This window comes from Botryllus schlosseri, chromosome 12 (assembly GCF_051294905.1).
Source record: "Botryllus schlosseri isolate E-star chromosome 12, Bs_hap1, whole genome shotgun sequence".
In the NCBI taxonomy this organism is placed as follows: domain Eukaryota; kingdom Metazoa; phylum Chordata; class Ascidiacea; order Stolidobranchia; family Styelidae; genus Botryllus; species Botryllus schlosseri.
Window position 1 is genome coordinate 8,044,272 of NC_137247.1, and position 17,137 is coordinate 8,061,408.

The 17,137-nt window shown below is 40.0% G+C and overlaps 1 protein-coding gene across 1 annotated transcript in view; it reads left to right on the forward strand.

Annotated features, from left to right (window-relative positions):
* Nucleotides 1-17,137, forward strand: part of LOC145452470 (uncharacterized) — a 99,321-nt gene that overhangs the window by 58,188 nt on the left and 23,996 nt on the right. The window contains exons 12-13 of the mRNA XM_080330654.1: nt 4,114-4,225; nt 6,392-6,574. Coding sequence (XP_080186780.1) covers nt 4,114-4,225; nt 6,392-6,574 — 295 coding nt within the window. The remainder of the gene's footprint in view (nt 1-4,113; nt 4,226-6,391; nt 6,575-17,137) is intronic.

Sequence of the window (17,137 nt, forward strand, 5' to 3'; positions counted from 1 at the left end):
TATTTTTTCTTTGATGTAATCGGAATCTCAAAAAAAATTAGCACGCCTTGGAGTCGGAGTTCTGAAAAAACTACTGGCTGGAGTCGATGCCGGAGTTTGTGAAATGCTCGTGACTCCGACTGCGACTTCTTTATTACGAAATCAAGTGCTTTCAAAGATATTTTAAAATTACTAATTATAAGTAAAATAGGATTTGTATGTGCCAACAATCACTGATATTAGTAACGATTCAATTGAATGTGGTTCTCAAACTTTTTTAGACACGCTCCCCTTTATGATAGTGACAAATTTCGCCCTCCCCCCTCGCCCCTAGTCGTCATATCACAAAATGCAACCAAAATGCTGGCAATCCCAATGGATAGTTTGATGACATGGAAGGATATGACTGTTGATGAGAGAATTCTCAAATATGAATTTTGGACCATACACAGAGCAATAACTGTGAATTGGACGTAAATCACGCAAAGCTCGCAAAGATTTTTAGTTGACCGCAGCTTCGCGCCCCAGTTCAGATGCTTTCACGCCCCCGCACATCCACCCCAAGGAGATAGCCCCCTCCAGTTTGAGAACCACTATCATAGAGGAAGAAAATTTCAACCAAATCGCGACCAACACAAAATTACTAATGCAGTCACAAATCGGTGCAATTGATTAATGAGACGGGCTACTCGTTGCTCCCGTCGTGTACTCGTCTCTTGTTGAATTTCTCGGATCTGAAATGAGTAAAATATTGTCAACTTTTAAAGCGACGTAACTTTTGACCCCGGACTCCAGTTTTCCTCGAATAAAGTTTATTGTGTTCAAAATTAGCTCATCAATGCATGTACCAAATGTGGTGGTTCCCACTTTGGTTTTTCAGGTTTGGAATGGCCCTAGGAGATACGGGGGGCGCACAAGGGAGATGATGCAACAGTATGTCAATTTAGTTCTCACAGATATATGTATATTGAGCTGTAGCTTAGATTTATCGAACTGCATAGTTTTATATATACATGTGTTCTCATCTATAATGTACTTTGAACAAAACATTGAAATCTCCAGATTTTTCTTCACGCTTCTCGCGTAAGATGCGAAATGCGACTGTTATATCACACAGTCGCCCTTTATAAAATTTCATCATACCAGATACCGGCTTTCTTAACAGTATGTGTTAAACTAGGTATTGTTTTGTTGCAGAAAACGGCGTGTCGAAATTTTGAATTTGGCCCTATTCCTGACCATTTCAAGAGAGTTATTTTTGACAACTGGAAACGAATAGCCTATTAATTAGTTAATATTACGTCCAACGTACCAATGATGTGATCGTACTAGTTATCCGCGATCTGGAGCTTATCTCTTCTAGGACTCTCCCTCAGTCTCACTAGAGCAGCGGTTCATAACCTTTACTTACCTGGCTAACCCTCACGCCAATCAGCAACTTCGGGCAACCCCTAATTTTCACCGAGAGACATAAACCCATATTCACCCCATGTCACATCTAACTTTCATCTAAAATCTTAGTTAAATTACTATAGATAACAGGTGAGCAATATAACCTGTATATAAACTGAGTGTTGAAAGAACAAAACCATCAAAATATTATGATGAATATTCATCGTCAAGAGTAGTCACCAACGATATCTCATCGCCTCTGGCAGCCTCAGGGTACTAGCTGATATGACCAACTTCCAGTCCCAGCAAGCGCAGGATATTATATTTGAATGTGGTCGCTCTCCGAATCGAGAAATTTCAAAAGGCGCCATCGTTGTCTTCGTTGAACTGCCGGGTCAGAGACCAAAATTTCCCTCTGAAATTACCGGACGAAATTGTCCATACTGAGGCGAAAGCCAAAGTACGCCAATGCATTGGTTCCCAAACTTTTTATTAAACTAAACGAAACGATCCATTTGCAATATTTTAAATGTATCGCGGCCCCTAACGAAATCAACTCAAAACAACACGTCTGATTTTATGGTGGTAATGTGAGGGGTGTAGCCGATTTTTTTGCGACCAGCTCCGCTCTGCCTGGTTACATTTTTGAGAACGCAACGCTAATATAGTGAATTAAATTCATCAGGTTCAAATTCACGTTCAACGACCAAATATGGCGGTCATTCTAATATCTGGGGACGTATCCTTCAGACCCCTCTTACCCTTACGGCTAATTTCATCACTACTCTTTATACATCCGATTCACAAACGATATTATGCGATTCACTAACGAGACGAAATGGCTAACGACAAACGCAAGACTTATTAATTTGTTCCTATCGGCTAAGTATACGCACCAACCAGTGTTATGAAAAATCGATATGCAGTTACTCTCTTGTCCCGTGAAGTGCGAAGTTTTTGTAGATTTAAGGAATCAATTTTGTCAATATTAATATCACCTTCATTGAAGCATATTGTCATTTCGTAACTGGTAATGATTTTCGCTACCCGAATGATATTGGAGTCGATCACATGTACCAGAACAAACTAAGGAGAAAATTCATTTTCCATTCGCATTTCAACACGGGGGAATTATTTTTCATTCGCGAGTCGCATTTTTACCGCACAGGGTATGTATCAGGACTTTTGGTGCCGATTATATCGGTGCGTGAACACATCACTATTGAAGGTTCCGGCAAGCATGTGGAGATAATTCTGGGCCACGGATTAATAGTCGGGGATCTTTTTCTGCAGACCACTTATCATGAAGTCGCACGTTGGCCGAACCTTCATGTCTTGGTGTGCTTCGCTCGGGCAATTGCCGCCTACGATCCAACTTATACAAAATTGGATGTAGCGACACCGATCTATGCGAAAATTGTACACTGTACAGTATTCCTGAAACAGTGATACATTTCTTGCTGCGCTGTCATCGATATTACTTTCGTATAGCCTTTTAATTCGACAGGGCGCGTGAGCTCGGAATCGCTGCAACACTAGAATATTGACCGATTATCCCCAAAATGTTATCTCATGCCACAGAGCTCATTCTGTCGTCTGGTACATATTTATAAATCTGGACTTATCCACATATTGTTTCATTGGTTGCGCTCTTCGGAGCGGTGACTACTCGAAATTACTTTTTTCTTAATCAAGTTTCCCCAATCTGCTATACTTCCCGCACCATATACTTCGTGACGCATCTGGCTTTATAGGCGAAAATCGTCACTATCTTTTTCAGTAGTAAAATCATAATAATGCTATTGCCAATTAGTGTAACTTTTGCTGTTCCTTTCAAATACCAGTCCATAATGCAAGGCTTCAATATGGAAAGTACGATCGTTTTTTTTTATCCAAACTCAACAGTGTGTTGCCAATTGCTTCATTGCAAAAGAGCTAAATAATATTGGAGATATCATTTCATCACGGGGGTTTAATTATTAACCCTAGCTTCCCCGGTGGATTCCACTGTAGACGCCGCATGGACCCAATAGTCATAATTCGATTATACTGATCGAGCCTGATTGCCTGCAGGCCACTGTTATGATTCCGAATTTGCCAAATTATAGAATGACTCATTTCTGGGCAGGAATCATAAAACAGCATTAGAACATGCACATCACGCTCGGAGAAATGCTCACCCTCGACCCATCTCCTTAAGCTTGATGCGAAAACTTATCGAGACGAAATATTTCGCGTTGTCGGAAGGAGCCGTTCACACTTTCATTTGTGTTCCTTGGAGTGAACTTTTATTTTTTAGAAAATACGTCAACCAAGGCTGTTTCAACAAAAGGAGTTAGTGTACCATATAATAATAGCACATTGAACGCTCTCTTATTCGAAATTTCATGCTGGTGACGTCATATTTTGTAATACGGTTGTTGATATACAATGTTCTTTCCAATTCTCTACTATAGTTGCTGACGATTACCCTTGACGAGTGTCACCCGATAACGTACGACTTCATTTCAATATGAATGTATACAACTATTCAATTCTGGGCTTTTGTAAGACAAATGACAAATGTCCTCCAGGGAATCCCTGAGACTGACTCAGCGAACCACTGGGGGTTCGGTGGAAAACCGGTTAAGAACCACTGCTCCATGCAGAATACTGTGTTATCAAGTGTTCAATACCGAAGCGTGAATTTAGAAAGTGAGACAATGCCGATTCAACACTATAATTCCGGAAATTTTTTTATAGGAAAATGGCGCTCAAGCAGCTGGCGAAATATCTACTTTATATTACCATATGGACGGTTCTTGGTATTGGAGTTTCATGGCAATCGAGATATAAATACGATTTACCGACACCTGTAAGTAAACTATCAGTTATTTTCTGTGGATTCAGGAGTAACCTATTCTTTCTGGCATCCACCTCGACCATTTAATGTTTTCTTTTTTTTATTCACAGTATAACTGGTTAATATACACATAATCCGGGGAGCGACCTGCCCCCAGAGGAAAATGGCGAGATTGAAGTAAATTTTTAAAATTTCAGTAATACGGTCAAAGTTTTATTTTCATGTAATACATTAAGAGGTCAGGTTACAGAATTGAGGTGGATGAAATGTATTATTTTATTCTTTACTCACGGTAAAACTGGTAAATACACACATAATCCGGGGAGCAGCCTGACCCCAAAGGAAAATGGCGAGATTGGAGTAAATTTTTAAAATTTCAGTAATATTATTAATATTATCATTGTACACTGCTAAAATGCTTTAATTATGCCGTGAGATATTCCGAGAAATATCATCTCCGGATCCATGTGTACTCTGCAATGTATATTTTTGAACATGCTCCAAGTTTAGCAATCAGTCAATCAGTTTTTATTAATATTTTCATCATTTCAAAACATCACAAGACTGCGATACAATGAAAAGATAGGAAGGTGTCGAAACAATTTGGAGTAGCCTTTAAGATCAGACACCCATCTTAGCCTAGGCGAAGTAAAGAAGAGGCATGCACACTGAATGAAAAGTAATGCAGAGAATTATAAGACGCAAGCGACAAAATGAGGTTACATGTGGCGGAAGGCGAGGTCGGTATTACTATTGGGTCGTGATCCGGTAATCCTGAATGCTCACTAGTATTCAAGTAGTTAAGTATTTAAGGTATGAACCATTCTTCTCAGTATGACTAGGTCGCTCTAAAGTAGGGTTGCCATACGTCCGGAATTTCCCGGACATGTCCGGGATTTCATTGAAAAATCTGCGTCGGGGAGGAATTTCTAAAATATGCCTAAATGTCCTGAATTTCGAAGGCTTGCACTATAGGCTCAAAAGTTTTTCGTAAATCAACATAAACAATATAATTTTCAAGCAGATCTATGCTATTAAAAATTCTTTTTCTTCCGCGCGCGAGTTAATGCAAGGTATATAGATATTAGTATGAGCACCAGGCAATCACCCTCGCAAAAAATGCAATCAAAATAGATATAAATAACCATAATTTACTGAAATATGTCTGATTGTAACCGCAATGATAAGCTAACGGTATATTCCCAGAGTTGGTTAAGGCCGATTGGATGCTTCAGTCACAGACAGTGGTTCCAAATCTTCGGGTCGTTTGCCTTTATCTGGGGATCGCGATGATGTTGGACGTAACCAGCTTCCTAGGCCGCGAGTAAGTTTGGGCAAGCTGGAATTTTTTAGTGATTAGCTTCTGTTGCCAAGTTTTAAGGTGGGCCACGGTCAACTTGAAGTTGGAAATCAGGTTGCGACCATAAAAAGTTGAAAATCACCGGATGTGCAACCTGCTGGTGCATTTTGTAGTAGCCTAATACATGAAAGAATCAATATTATTGACAGATTTCATTCATAAATTTTAACAGCTAATGCATATAGTAAGTGCTTAAGAAGGAACATCGTTTACCCTATGGTGGGCCGAACATCAGTGCTTTTTTGGCTGAAGGGGGCAGAAAAAATGTTGTTTCGGACCTGATTAAAACAAAAAACCAGATAGCCGCACCGACCTAACAGTATAGCAGGGGTGACAAACACAATCCGAACAGGCCAAACACGGCCCGCCAGACAATTTCAGCCGGCCCGTGGAGAAATTTATTGCAGACCCTAGCAAGTAAGCAATCACCAGAGATCACATCAGAGATGGCCCAATTCATGGCCTCTGTTCCACTCCATTCGTATACTGTCGATGGACAATGCTTTGCTAGTGTGACGTCATATTGACAGACAATGTGTTACACCTCATATTTGAATCCGCAAGTCGGCGCTAAAGTGAGTTCGGAATTTGCTTCACAAAAATATGGTAAACCTACTCTAAAGTCGAACGTAAATTCGATCTGATAGTCATATTAGTTAGCAGGTATAATTATAGTTCAGTCAGGTACAATCTCAATTATGGATCTCGACCTAGCTCAATATACTGGAGTCAAACTCTCGATTCACAGCTGCCCTGGATTCGATACCATCATGTGATTCAAATTTATATCAGTTCTTTTCGAGCTTATCTGTTTTAAGGACATTTGGAGAATATTATTCTGGATTTTGGCGATGTTCGGGACAGCATACTTCATATACATTGAGATCACAGAGTATCGCACGTCTCATAAGAAGTTCAAAACTTTGAAAGAGAAAGGGCAGAGAAACATAGAAAAAGATGAAAAGTGCTATCGTCAGATAACTGACACGGATCCAAACGCGGTATGTATAGCAGTGTTGGGACCAACCTCCGCGTAGCGAATGATTTCGAAACACAGCAAAATTTAACTCTATTCAGATCAAAGCAAATCAAAATTGTCCCCAATGCAGAAATTTTCAAGGTGACTCGATTCCAGTCAATTTATTTAAAGATTTTCAATTTCAAGTCAATTTCATGTCACTAAATAATATCCGTTTGAACCGTCTGAATTATTGCCCGTATATATATGCATTAGGCATATGCCTAAGATATCGCGGGCTGGACGTCGTAAAAATTGATGCAGCGCTCTTTCTAAACTATACTAAGCCGATATGAACCACGTTTAATCGATATATGCTGTTGTGAATCCTGTGCACAGGGTGATTGCTAAATATATATGTGTACATCTGTATTTATATGTTCTAGTGAAGGTGCGAATTTCTGAAAGGTCCTGGCTCATGTAAACGCGTAAGTGAACGCGAACGTCACGTGACGTCATATTACTAATTTCAACCTACATTCCCGTTAAAAGTAATATATTCATGTACACGATACCTAGCGACGACTCAAGCTACAGTGTGCTCTGTGATGGCTCTTGGGGTAGGCGAGGTAGGCGGTGGCCTAGGGGACCGACCCCTGGTTGATTTACGCGCTTTGTCCGTAGGCTCATACAGCATGTTTTTGGAAAGCATTTACACAATTGTATTTTTTTCAAGTTATAAAATAATGCCATAATTGTGTAAATACTTTTCAAAAAACATGATGTATGAGCCTACTGACAATTTCAACCCGATATAGCTAACGTATACGATATGACATGGTAGGAACCCTCAAAATAGTCGGCTCAACAGCTACAGTACGTAGATGTTTCGTCAAAGAAGCTGTTTCTATCGTATATTTTCAATTGTCAATGTCAATCCACTATTACGTCACAATTGAATATTCCTGACGTCATGGCTAAAAAATAAAAATTAAAAACATGTTTGTTATAAACGCAACTCTAACTGCAACGTAATCAGCTACTCAATCATTTCATGGTCGGAAACTTTACAGAATGGATTGATTATCCGGTAAGGAATTTATAATTGGAATATATCCTGGAATCAAATCATCATCTCCTTGTGCAGATTTCTGAGATGATTGATTAATGCTCTTCATCAAAATCGGGTATTCCAGCTGGAGCGGTTGCTCGCGCAAGCTTGAGAATTGGAACAGTTCATGTCTCGCAAAATTTCGGTGCAATATCACAGGCTTGCCACTGAATACGGACAATACCGTTTTCACCTTTATCAGGTTTCATCATTACTAAGAACGGAAATACTCTACTCATAAATTTTGAAGAATATACCCGTCAAGTAGGCCACGAACGTTAGAAACAGAGAATAAAATCACGCAAGACAGCAGTTTGTCCTAAACAGCCATGACGCCCTGCAGTGAGAAATAACTGCTCAAGGTTCAACTGCTCACGGTACACAATGAACCAAGCTTTCTAGGGATTCTGAGTATTGCTAAATTAGACCATTGATGGGCAGTATTAACATTGTCAAGTAGCAATAGAGTTTTCGGTACTACTGATTAAATAGACGGACGACTCTAATTTGCCCTGACTGAGTCGATTTTACATAGTTACTGCGTATTTAGCTGCTTTCTTCATCATTCGTTTCAACACTACGTAGCAGTTGCCTTCTAAACCTACACAGTCCCCATTTTCTCTCGGCGCCCGCCCCCTTTACTGCTTAATTTTATAGCCAGCGCCCCCCAATCGCTCATTTCATGGTCAGCGCCCCCTTCATTCTCGCGAACGCCCAGTGTTTCAGTGTATCGAGTTTTGCGATGGTATTTATTTTCGTAGAAAGAAATAGAAATAATTTATCAATGGATCGAGTTTTCAGATGACATTTAGAAATGGAAAAGTGTGTATCACAAACTAATGAACAGAAATACAAAATACGTTAAGCCAGGGGTGGGCAAACTACAGCCCGCGGGCTGCATGCGGCCCGCAACACCGTTCTGTATGGCCCGCCAGAGTCTAAAGAGACTCTTTTTAAATATTGATAAAATGCGTACTAAAAGTCGAAATATCGCAGGGACTTCATTAAACTATTTCTTAGTATATTTCACCATGATAACTCTAAGACAGTGGTTCTCAAACTGGGGCGCGTGAAAGAATCAGAAGTGGGGCGCAAAGCTGAGCTCAACCGAAAATTTTTTTCGCGCTTCACGTGATTTACCAACAATTTCATAATTTTTGCTCTGTATTTAGTCCGAATTTCACATTTAAAAATCCCTCGTACACAGTCGTTACCTTCCATGCCATCAAACTATCCGTTAGGTTTGCTAGCAACCTGGTTGCGTTTTGTGATATGGCGATAAAGGGCCGTAAAATCTTTCACCATCACAAGGGGCGGCGTGTCTTAAAAAGTTTGAGAACCACTGGTCTAAAGTAAATACTTTCTATATTATTTTTATGCCTAATTTCTGGTGCGACAGCTCGATCTCAAGGCCCACACAGTTTGAAAGGTTTCAACTGCTAAACATCACAGAATTCTTAAACGAGATTGACATAATTCTGACCACGGGGGGATTTCAGATTGGACACTCCAGTTTTAATTATTTCAGTGATGTGCTTATAAAAACCGATTTGTGCGTGTCATAGGTAGATTTGTCCTCTGAATGCGTAGAATTGGGGGATTTATATTTAATCTACACATAGTAGAAGCGTGTTTGAAGCAAATTTAGTTATGATTCTGCGAGCATTGTGTGTCCCGAAACTGAACCAAAAGTGAAATTAGTAAATCTAAGAACAGATCACTGCTCACAGATTTAAATTTCAATCCTGTTCTATGAATCGGAACAACCGACTTTCCTCTCTATAGTTTTGACTAATTAATTGGTTATTGAGGTCGACCAGCCTATGAAATTTCGACACTATCTTTGTGACGCGTGTACGATATCATCGAATCAATGTTTGGTTTGTTTTTAATAAACACATATATTATCTCCATGTCCTCACTATATAATCAAATACCAATATTGCGTTTTGGTTTATAATCCCATTTTATATAGTGTGGCCCGCGAATGGATTCAGATGTTGAGTGCGGCCCGCGAGCAGATTTTGCAGCAATCGATTTCATTGGTGTTCCGCATTCTACATATGACTCAAGTCTATCTCATGATGAAGAAAACATATTACAAATTACGTTTGTAATGATCAAAGTGTTTGTGAAAGACTTTAGACCTTTCAAGATTTCACATTTAGAACGTTGGATAGTAGGTGTGGACGGAAAAAGGTATTAATCCATCAGCGGTATGACAAATCGCATATTTCAAATCGGATCAAGAATCGATGTACATAGAGTGATTTTTTTACACTGTATGTGTTTCAATTCCCTGTCACAAATTCCGACAATAAAGCCTTGTGTCAATTGTTTGAATTCCACAGTAACGAGCTTGTTGTTTCATCTTTACCCTTGGTTATATTGTAAACGATTCCTAAACATCGCGACAGTCGAAACGGAAATCGAACGCATGCGTACTATAAAATAGGCGACTATAATAGCGAGTTTAATACATCCGTGAAATACTTAGAAACATCGATTCGTGATTGTGTTAGGTAGATTCATCCTCTATATTTTTATGTACCACTCTTTCGTAACTTTGGTTACAACTCATTTGTAATGAATTGTCGAATGCAATATGAAAAACCACAAGTTGAAGATGGATGATTTGTTTTTATTCAACTAAAAAGAACTTTGTTTTCAGCCTCGGGAGTAACACAATTTGTATGACTGATAAAAACTATAATGAAGCCGATTCTACAATTTAAAATGTCACTTTAAACAGAAATTTTGACGACTTATGTTCTAATATTGATGTGTTAATCAGGAATATTAAATTATAAAATCTCGGTGGTGCTTCTGACATGTGTGTGTCATCATAACTTATTTGTTTCAAGTATTACGGATATGAAAGCCTTTTACAGTTGAATCAAGAAAGACAGATCGTTGAAATAAGAACACTATCGAGATCAATAATATTCTCTCTGAATCAGGGCTTTGGAGCCGGAGCTGGAGCAAGGAGCCGGAGCCCCGGAGCCGTGCATTTTCACTGGAGCTGGAGCCGGAGCAGGAGCTCAACATAAAATTCAGCCGGAGCCGGAGCCGGAGCTGGAGCCGGAGCCCGTTATTTGAGGAGTAGCTCCTGCTCCGACGTATTTCATAAGATGCTATTATATATGCAACAACTATATCTGCTGATTCCACATAATTTAACAGCAGGCGTGAATTTTAATGGTGTGCGCAGCAATCGCATGGAGTAAAGTGCGTTCTAGTGCAACTATGATGTTATCGACAATTGACCAGTATTCATTATGACGTAACAAGCCGGTACGGCGGCACCTATGACTTCGTTGCTGGATCCGATGTTGCTGACGGCTGACAGACTCTAGATTACTATGGATAACTAACCTATGGGTAGCTTAGTGATCTATATAGACCAGGGACGGCCAACCTTTTCGGCTAAAGGGGCACATGCAATTGTCGAACGACTGCGCGGTCCACTAGCCGCGCCAAGCGGGCAAAATTTTCAAAGTTTATAAATGAACTAGGTCAGTAATATTGTTACTTGAGTATATTGCGGGTCTACTGTATACCGTCCGCTGGGCACAGTTTGCAAGGACACAACTATTCGGTGTCTGGACACATCGATATCGAAGGTGTCCGGTAATATGCGACATTCATTTCGTGCTTACATTTCATCGTCGAAGATCTTTCTGCGAGCGCAAATGCGAAAATACTTTCTCCCGTTATTGCTAATACACTTAGACTCAATCGGGTAAATTTGGCGTTTTTTTCATTTTCAGGAGGGGGTAGGCTACCAAGCAAGAAATCGTGAGACAATTCAACACGCGAAGCGTGAAGAAAAATTTCACTACTATTTTAATATATTGTAATGTACGACGATTTCCTGACAATGTGACTGGACCCTGGATCTGCCAATGCGTCGGAACTGATATTTTAGTCATCAACCTCCCAAGTGTCGCAGCCAGACTTGTAATTTTTGGTTGGCCTTGCAATTGCAAGTTCACAATCTAAGTGATTCATTTTCTATAATATAACAGGATTTCGATATTATAATAGGAAATTATCTCACGGGCCACTCAAAACCCTCTCGCGGGCCACATTTGACCCGCGGGCTGCGGGTTGGCCACCCCTGATATAGACAGACCCATTCGATAATTTTCAGAGCTGGGGCCGGAGCTGGAGCCGGAGCAGTGGTAATAATGGGGCTCCGTAGCTGGAGCCGGAGCTAATATACGACATAAGAAAGCTCCGGAGCCGGAGCTGGAGCAGTTAAAATTTACGGCTTCTCCAAAGCCCTGCTCTGAATAGACTAGAATAATCCGACAATAGATTGCGATGAATGCATGTACTCACGTAAATTTGTGTACTTTTCATACATACACTCTTTGAGTCAGTTATCCCGCATTTCGATTTCTTTGATGTTCTGTATTCTAGATATAACTCAAGGATGGATGTAGCAAACTTATTCCAAATTGATTTCGCGATGGCCAAATTGTTTCTGTAAATCTATAGATCCTGCAACATTGACTGTTTGTTGCACCCAGTGATAATTGCTGTGTCTTACAGAATAACAACGACTGTTGAAGTTGAATAAAAAGATAATTTGTTGGACTATGAATACAACCGGTATTGTTTAATCTAGCTGCCAAGTTGCAACGATATAGTCGGGTAAGTTAAGATTATATCATCTTGAAGTCAAGATGACGAGTTAAACATTCGGTTATGATTCAACTTGCAATTGTGTAGGGAGTTTGATTTCAAGCTGACAAATTAACACAGTGATTGAATATTCTCATGATTCTTGTCTCACAACTAAAGCCAACTACTATTCTGGAAGTGTGAAAACAGCGACATAGCGATCGCACGACTAATCCGAAAACGCAGCTGAATTTCGGTGAAGTTAATTGTAATATTCGAGTTACAAAAGGATTAGGCTCTCAAGAGGATTAAAGTTAGAACTAAAACACTATTGATAACACTGCATGGTCAGCACATCTTTTTAGGCAGACAAAGTAAGAGTGATTTTGTGGATTCTGAAGGGCACTGATTCCGAATATGACCTTGTTTTTTGTCTTGTTTTGGAGAGAGCCCATAAGGCTATTTTGACCAAAATCTCCCATTTTCGCGCAGTAATGGCTAGATAGAAAATCGTCTTAGTCAAGTTTAGGAATTCAATCTACTTGTTATTTTTACACTCAGAAGACTCTTTCAAATCAAAATAGAGCAATAGCACTATATTTGGGGTTATTAGATTTATCATAGTTATAGACTTTCACGGATATCATATGCATGAACGAACTCCAGTCAAGTATTTACCTAGATACTCGAAAAAAGTGGCATTAATTCAATCAGTTTTACGTCAACCACCTATTGTAAATTTGAAATAATCAGTTGGAATATAGATAATACTATTTGTTCATTTTAAAGCACAATTGTTTTTGTAGGATTTTCACCTGTAAGCAATTTGGTGCAGTTTCTTGAAAGGTTCCAGCAATGGTCTTCCATAATATGTTCATCTCGTCTGCCCTAATATCTTTTTTTTGTTGTTTTGGTGTCTTGGTGGAACCTCTTCCCTTACTAATCAACAAGATCATCAGGAAGTATAAAAAGGTGACTGAACAGGAGGTGAAATTTTATGCTCATGTTTGTTCCAAGTTTTCCATATGCAGATACGAATTTTCGGACCGACTGCTTGTTGCTGGGTGCTTTGTGATCATCTAAAACAGACCTGGGCAAAGTGCGGCCCGCGGGCCAAATGCGGCCCGCGAAGCTTTTCCGTGCGGCCCGCGAAAGGTTTTTTGGAAGTTAAAACATGAAACTTGCTTTTTTAATTACTAAAACCATAGGCTGTATCAAGTGAGCCGGAAATTCGTTTATTTTGAAGCTTGTTTAATAATATGCCACGTTCCACGATTACGTTCCCTACGTACCCCGCATGCGTAATCCAGATTAAAAATGAAGGCAATGTGGCAGGCAAAGTATGAGTATCAATTAAATTCACAAGAAATCACTCTTTCCATACAGTTGAGTTCAAACCTTCTTTGTTGCCATTGTCACATTACACATTATACTGTATGTGTTTAAAATTCTTACGTGATGCGTTTCCAAATCTCTAATTCGTAAAACAAGTCAATCAGTGCTTGCGGTTACTATATGACTCATCTTACCTATCACCCAGAAAGAATGAATGCGCAGTGCATGTCAAAAAAAGGCTTAAACTGAAATTCAAAGAAGGTTTAGAGCACTAAATATTTGTATACTGGAGTCAGGAGTAAATCCCCCTTTCAGTTTTTGCCGAGGATGTCGCCGAGATTAGGGATTTTAGTTGAGGTGGGATTTATGACAAAACACGAGACACTCGGTCAAGAGAAGGCGAATTAAAAAAAAAACTGCAAGTGTCGCTCAACATCAAGGCTATTCAAGCTGCAGTGCACACTGCTCGGAAGGTAGCGACCAAGACAATGAGCTTTTTATTATTGCATGTACATTCACTGTAATAGTTCTCGAACTGGGAACCGTGAAAGCACCTGAAAGGGTTATTGCATGTACATTCACTGTAATAGTTCTCGAACTGGGAACCGTGAAAGCACCTGAAAGGGGCGCAAAGTCGCAGGTGTTTTAATCTTTTTTCGCGCTTCGCGTGATCTACCCCAGATTATACTGCATGCTCCGTGTTTTGTCCGAATTTAATATTTTAGAATTCTCTCATTAACAGCCATCAAACTATCCGTTGGGATTGCTAGCATTCTGGTTGCACTTATAGGCGCGAAATGTTACACTATCATAAAGGGAGGCGTGCCTAACACGGTTTGAGAAACACCGTGTCAGAGTCTTAATAGAAGAATATCAATAGGGTTTAAAGAGAGTTAATAATGTATCATGTTTAACATTTTCTCGCTAATAGATTTTTTTTAAACCATCACTTTCTCATTACCTAACCAACACATTCACCTAGCAGCATTTATTAACAATGTAATTTAGAAATGAAATGAAAACACGCTGGAGAATGTCGCCAAAATTTCTCACTCGGCCCGCCAACTTATTTATACTTCTCATTTGGCCCGCGGAGGGAAATAATTGCCCACCCCTGACCTAAAACGTTTTATTTGCTACATCTTCCTCACTACTGTTTGGTACGGGTAAACGGCGAGAGTAAATGGTAGCCCGTCACTTCAATCAGTACGCAAGAAGTAGCTCTTGGTTGCAAAACGGTTGGTGACCCCCCAACTAAAGGATTCGAATTGATGACAGACGCGAAGAGGAATATTCTATGAAATGAAAATTGACTCGACGACACGTGATGTTAGGACATTGATTGGCGTCCAGTCACGACTTAGTCGTCCTAGCGATTTTAACATGTTATGACATCCTGTGTCATCTTGTCCTTATGAATCTCAATTACTTACGAAATCCCGTCTTGTGGTTTGAGTCCGAGTCAGAATTCGGCCGAAGTCGACTCCAGAATCCCGACGTGAGTAGTGGAGGATTATCTAGGCTCTCCTATTCGCCATCCAATCCGCGTGTCTGAGAAGCCTAGAGCAGTGGTTCTCAACCTTTTTTCAGACACGCCCCCTTTATGATAGTGAAAAATTTCGCGCCCCTCCTTATCGCCATTTCACAAAATCCAACCGGGATGCTAGCAACCCCAACAGATTGTTTGATGGCATGGACGATTATGACTGTTGATGAGAGAATTAAAAAATATGAAGCTCGGTCTATATATAGAGAAACACGCGTGAATCGGAGGTAAATCGCGCAGAGCGCAATTTTTTTTTAGTTGACCGCTTTTCCGCGTCCTCTTCAGATGCTTTCACGATTTTGCGTAGGTCAGAAACAACTCCAAATGCAAACTGTAGTTGCTCCTCTTCCTCTGTGAGATGGTCAGAAAAATCCTCAACCATTAAGGTGGAACGTTCAGTGTGGTCATTGGTGACAACCATGTATACGTATGTTGCATATTCAAGAAAACCATCTGAAAGACGCAAGTTATTCAAAAGAAATGCTGTAGTCTTTTTCGATTGAAAGTCTGTCAAGCTAGTAATCACCCACTTTAATGATTCTTCTTCCCCTTCTGTGTTTTTATAGCCCCAACTATCTTGTCATTGACGTCGTTATCCAGATTGTTATCGAACAACGACAATCCAATCAACCCCTCAGATTGAAACCACAATTGCCCTAAGATCTTCTTCGGTGTAGCTTTATATATGATACTTCTTCAGTTTCTCCAGCAGCGTAAGGACATTTCTTATGGCATTCACAGCAATTATGGCTGTTGCTCATGCTTCAAGGTGGTCACGTGTAAAGAATATGTGGAGTTACCCCAATCCTTGATGCTAGCTAAATGGTAATTTAAACTTTGAACGAAACTCCAAGACCTTAAAAGTTTATATCACTTTTGCCATATTTAGGGCTTGGTCCGAGAGTTTCAAACTTGATGTATCAAGGAAGACATCTACAAGGAACGTAATGGCCAGCTCCAGTAGTTCTATGTAAGGATCTCTCGGCTGAGTGACTTTCAAAGATTTCTATATTACGTTCGCCATCTCATATTTATGTCAGCCACAGCATTAGATGAATAATGATCAGTTGACGAAAGGGAATACAGTCCGGTAAATATGATGTCATCTTTTTTGAATCAATTGAACAAGAGAACATCAGTAATAGATGAAGTCACTATCGCCTCCGAAAAGACTGATGCAGGCCAAGCATCTGCTTATAAAGAATGCACGCTCCATCGTGCCGACTGCTGGCATCGGCATCTCAGAACACCCCGGGATCTTTTCCTCTAAATCTCCGCCGTTTGGAATAGAAAAGATAGCCTCAGATTGTGCTATTCATAACCCGAATGGGACTGCAAGTAGCTGAGGCGATTGACCATTATTTGCCAATATCACAGGCAAGTCTGTCACTTGTCTCAACTCCAATGACATCTGGTATTATGTTGCCATCCCCGTTGACAATGAGGGGAAACTGTGGGTCAAACTAATATTTAATTAATTCTGAGATGACTATAAGATGCCGCTGCCGGAAGGGGGTAATTATTAACTTGAAAAGCCTTCGGTAGAAGACGCTAACTAAATTCACAACGAGGAAGTCGCCAATTATTTTGAAAGACTTGCTAGTTTCAGTGTGAATATCAGGTAGCTCAGAAGAAGGAGCAACCTAGTTTGGTTGCCGCAATAAGTTTTATAAGCGCATTGGCAGTTGCCACTTACTACCAAGCTCAACTTGCTCCATTGCATTAGATGACAGATTTCCTGGCCAGATCACAAAGGACAAGTAACAACTGTGTTTGTCGATCACCGCAAAAAACATTCCCTAACACCCAGCAGCTGGCATTACTTCGGTGCGGCAATTGAAATTGGTCATCATGACACCCCCTGCGATTGAGTAGCTAATACTCACGCGTTGCTCAGAGAGTAGTCTTTTGAAATGACGATATGTGTGTCCTATACTGCATATGGGTTAAATTTCTGATTCATTGAGATACATCTTAACATTAAA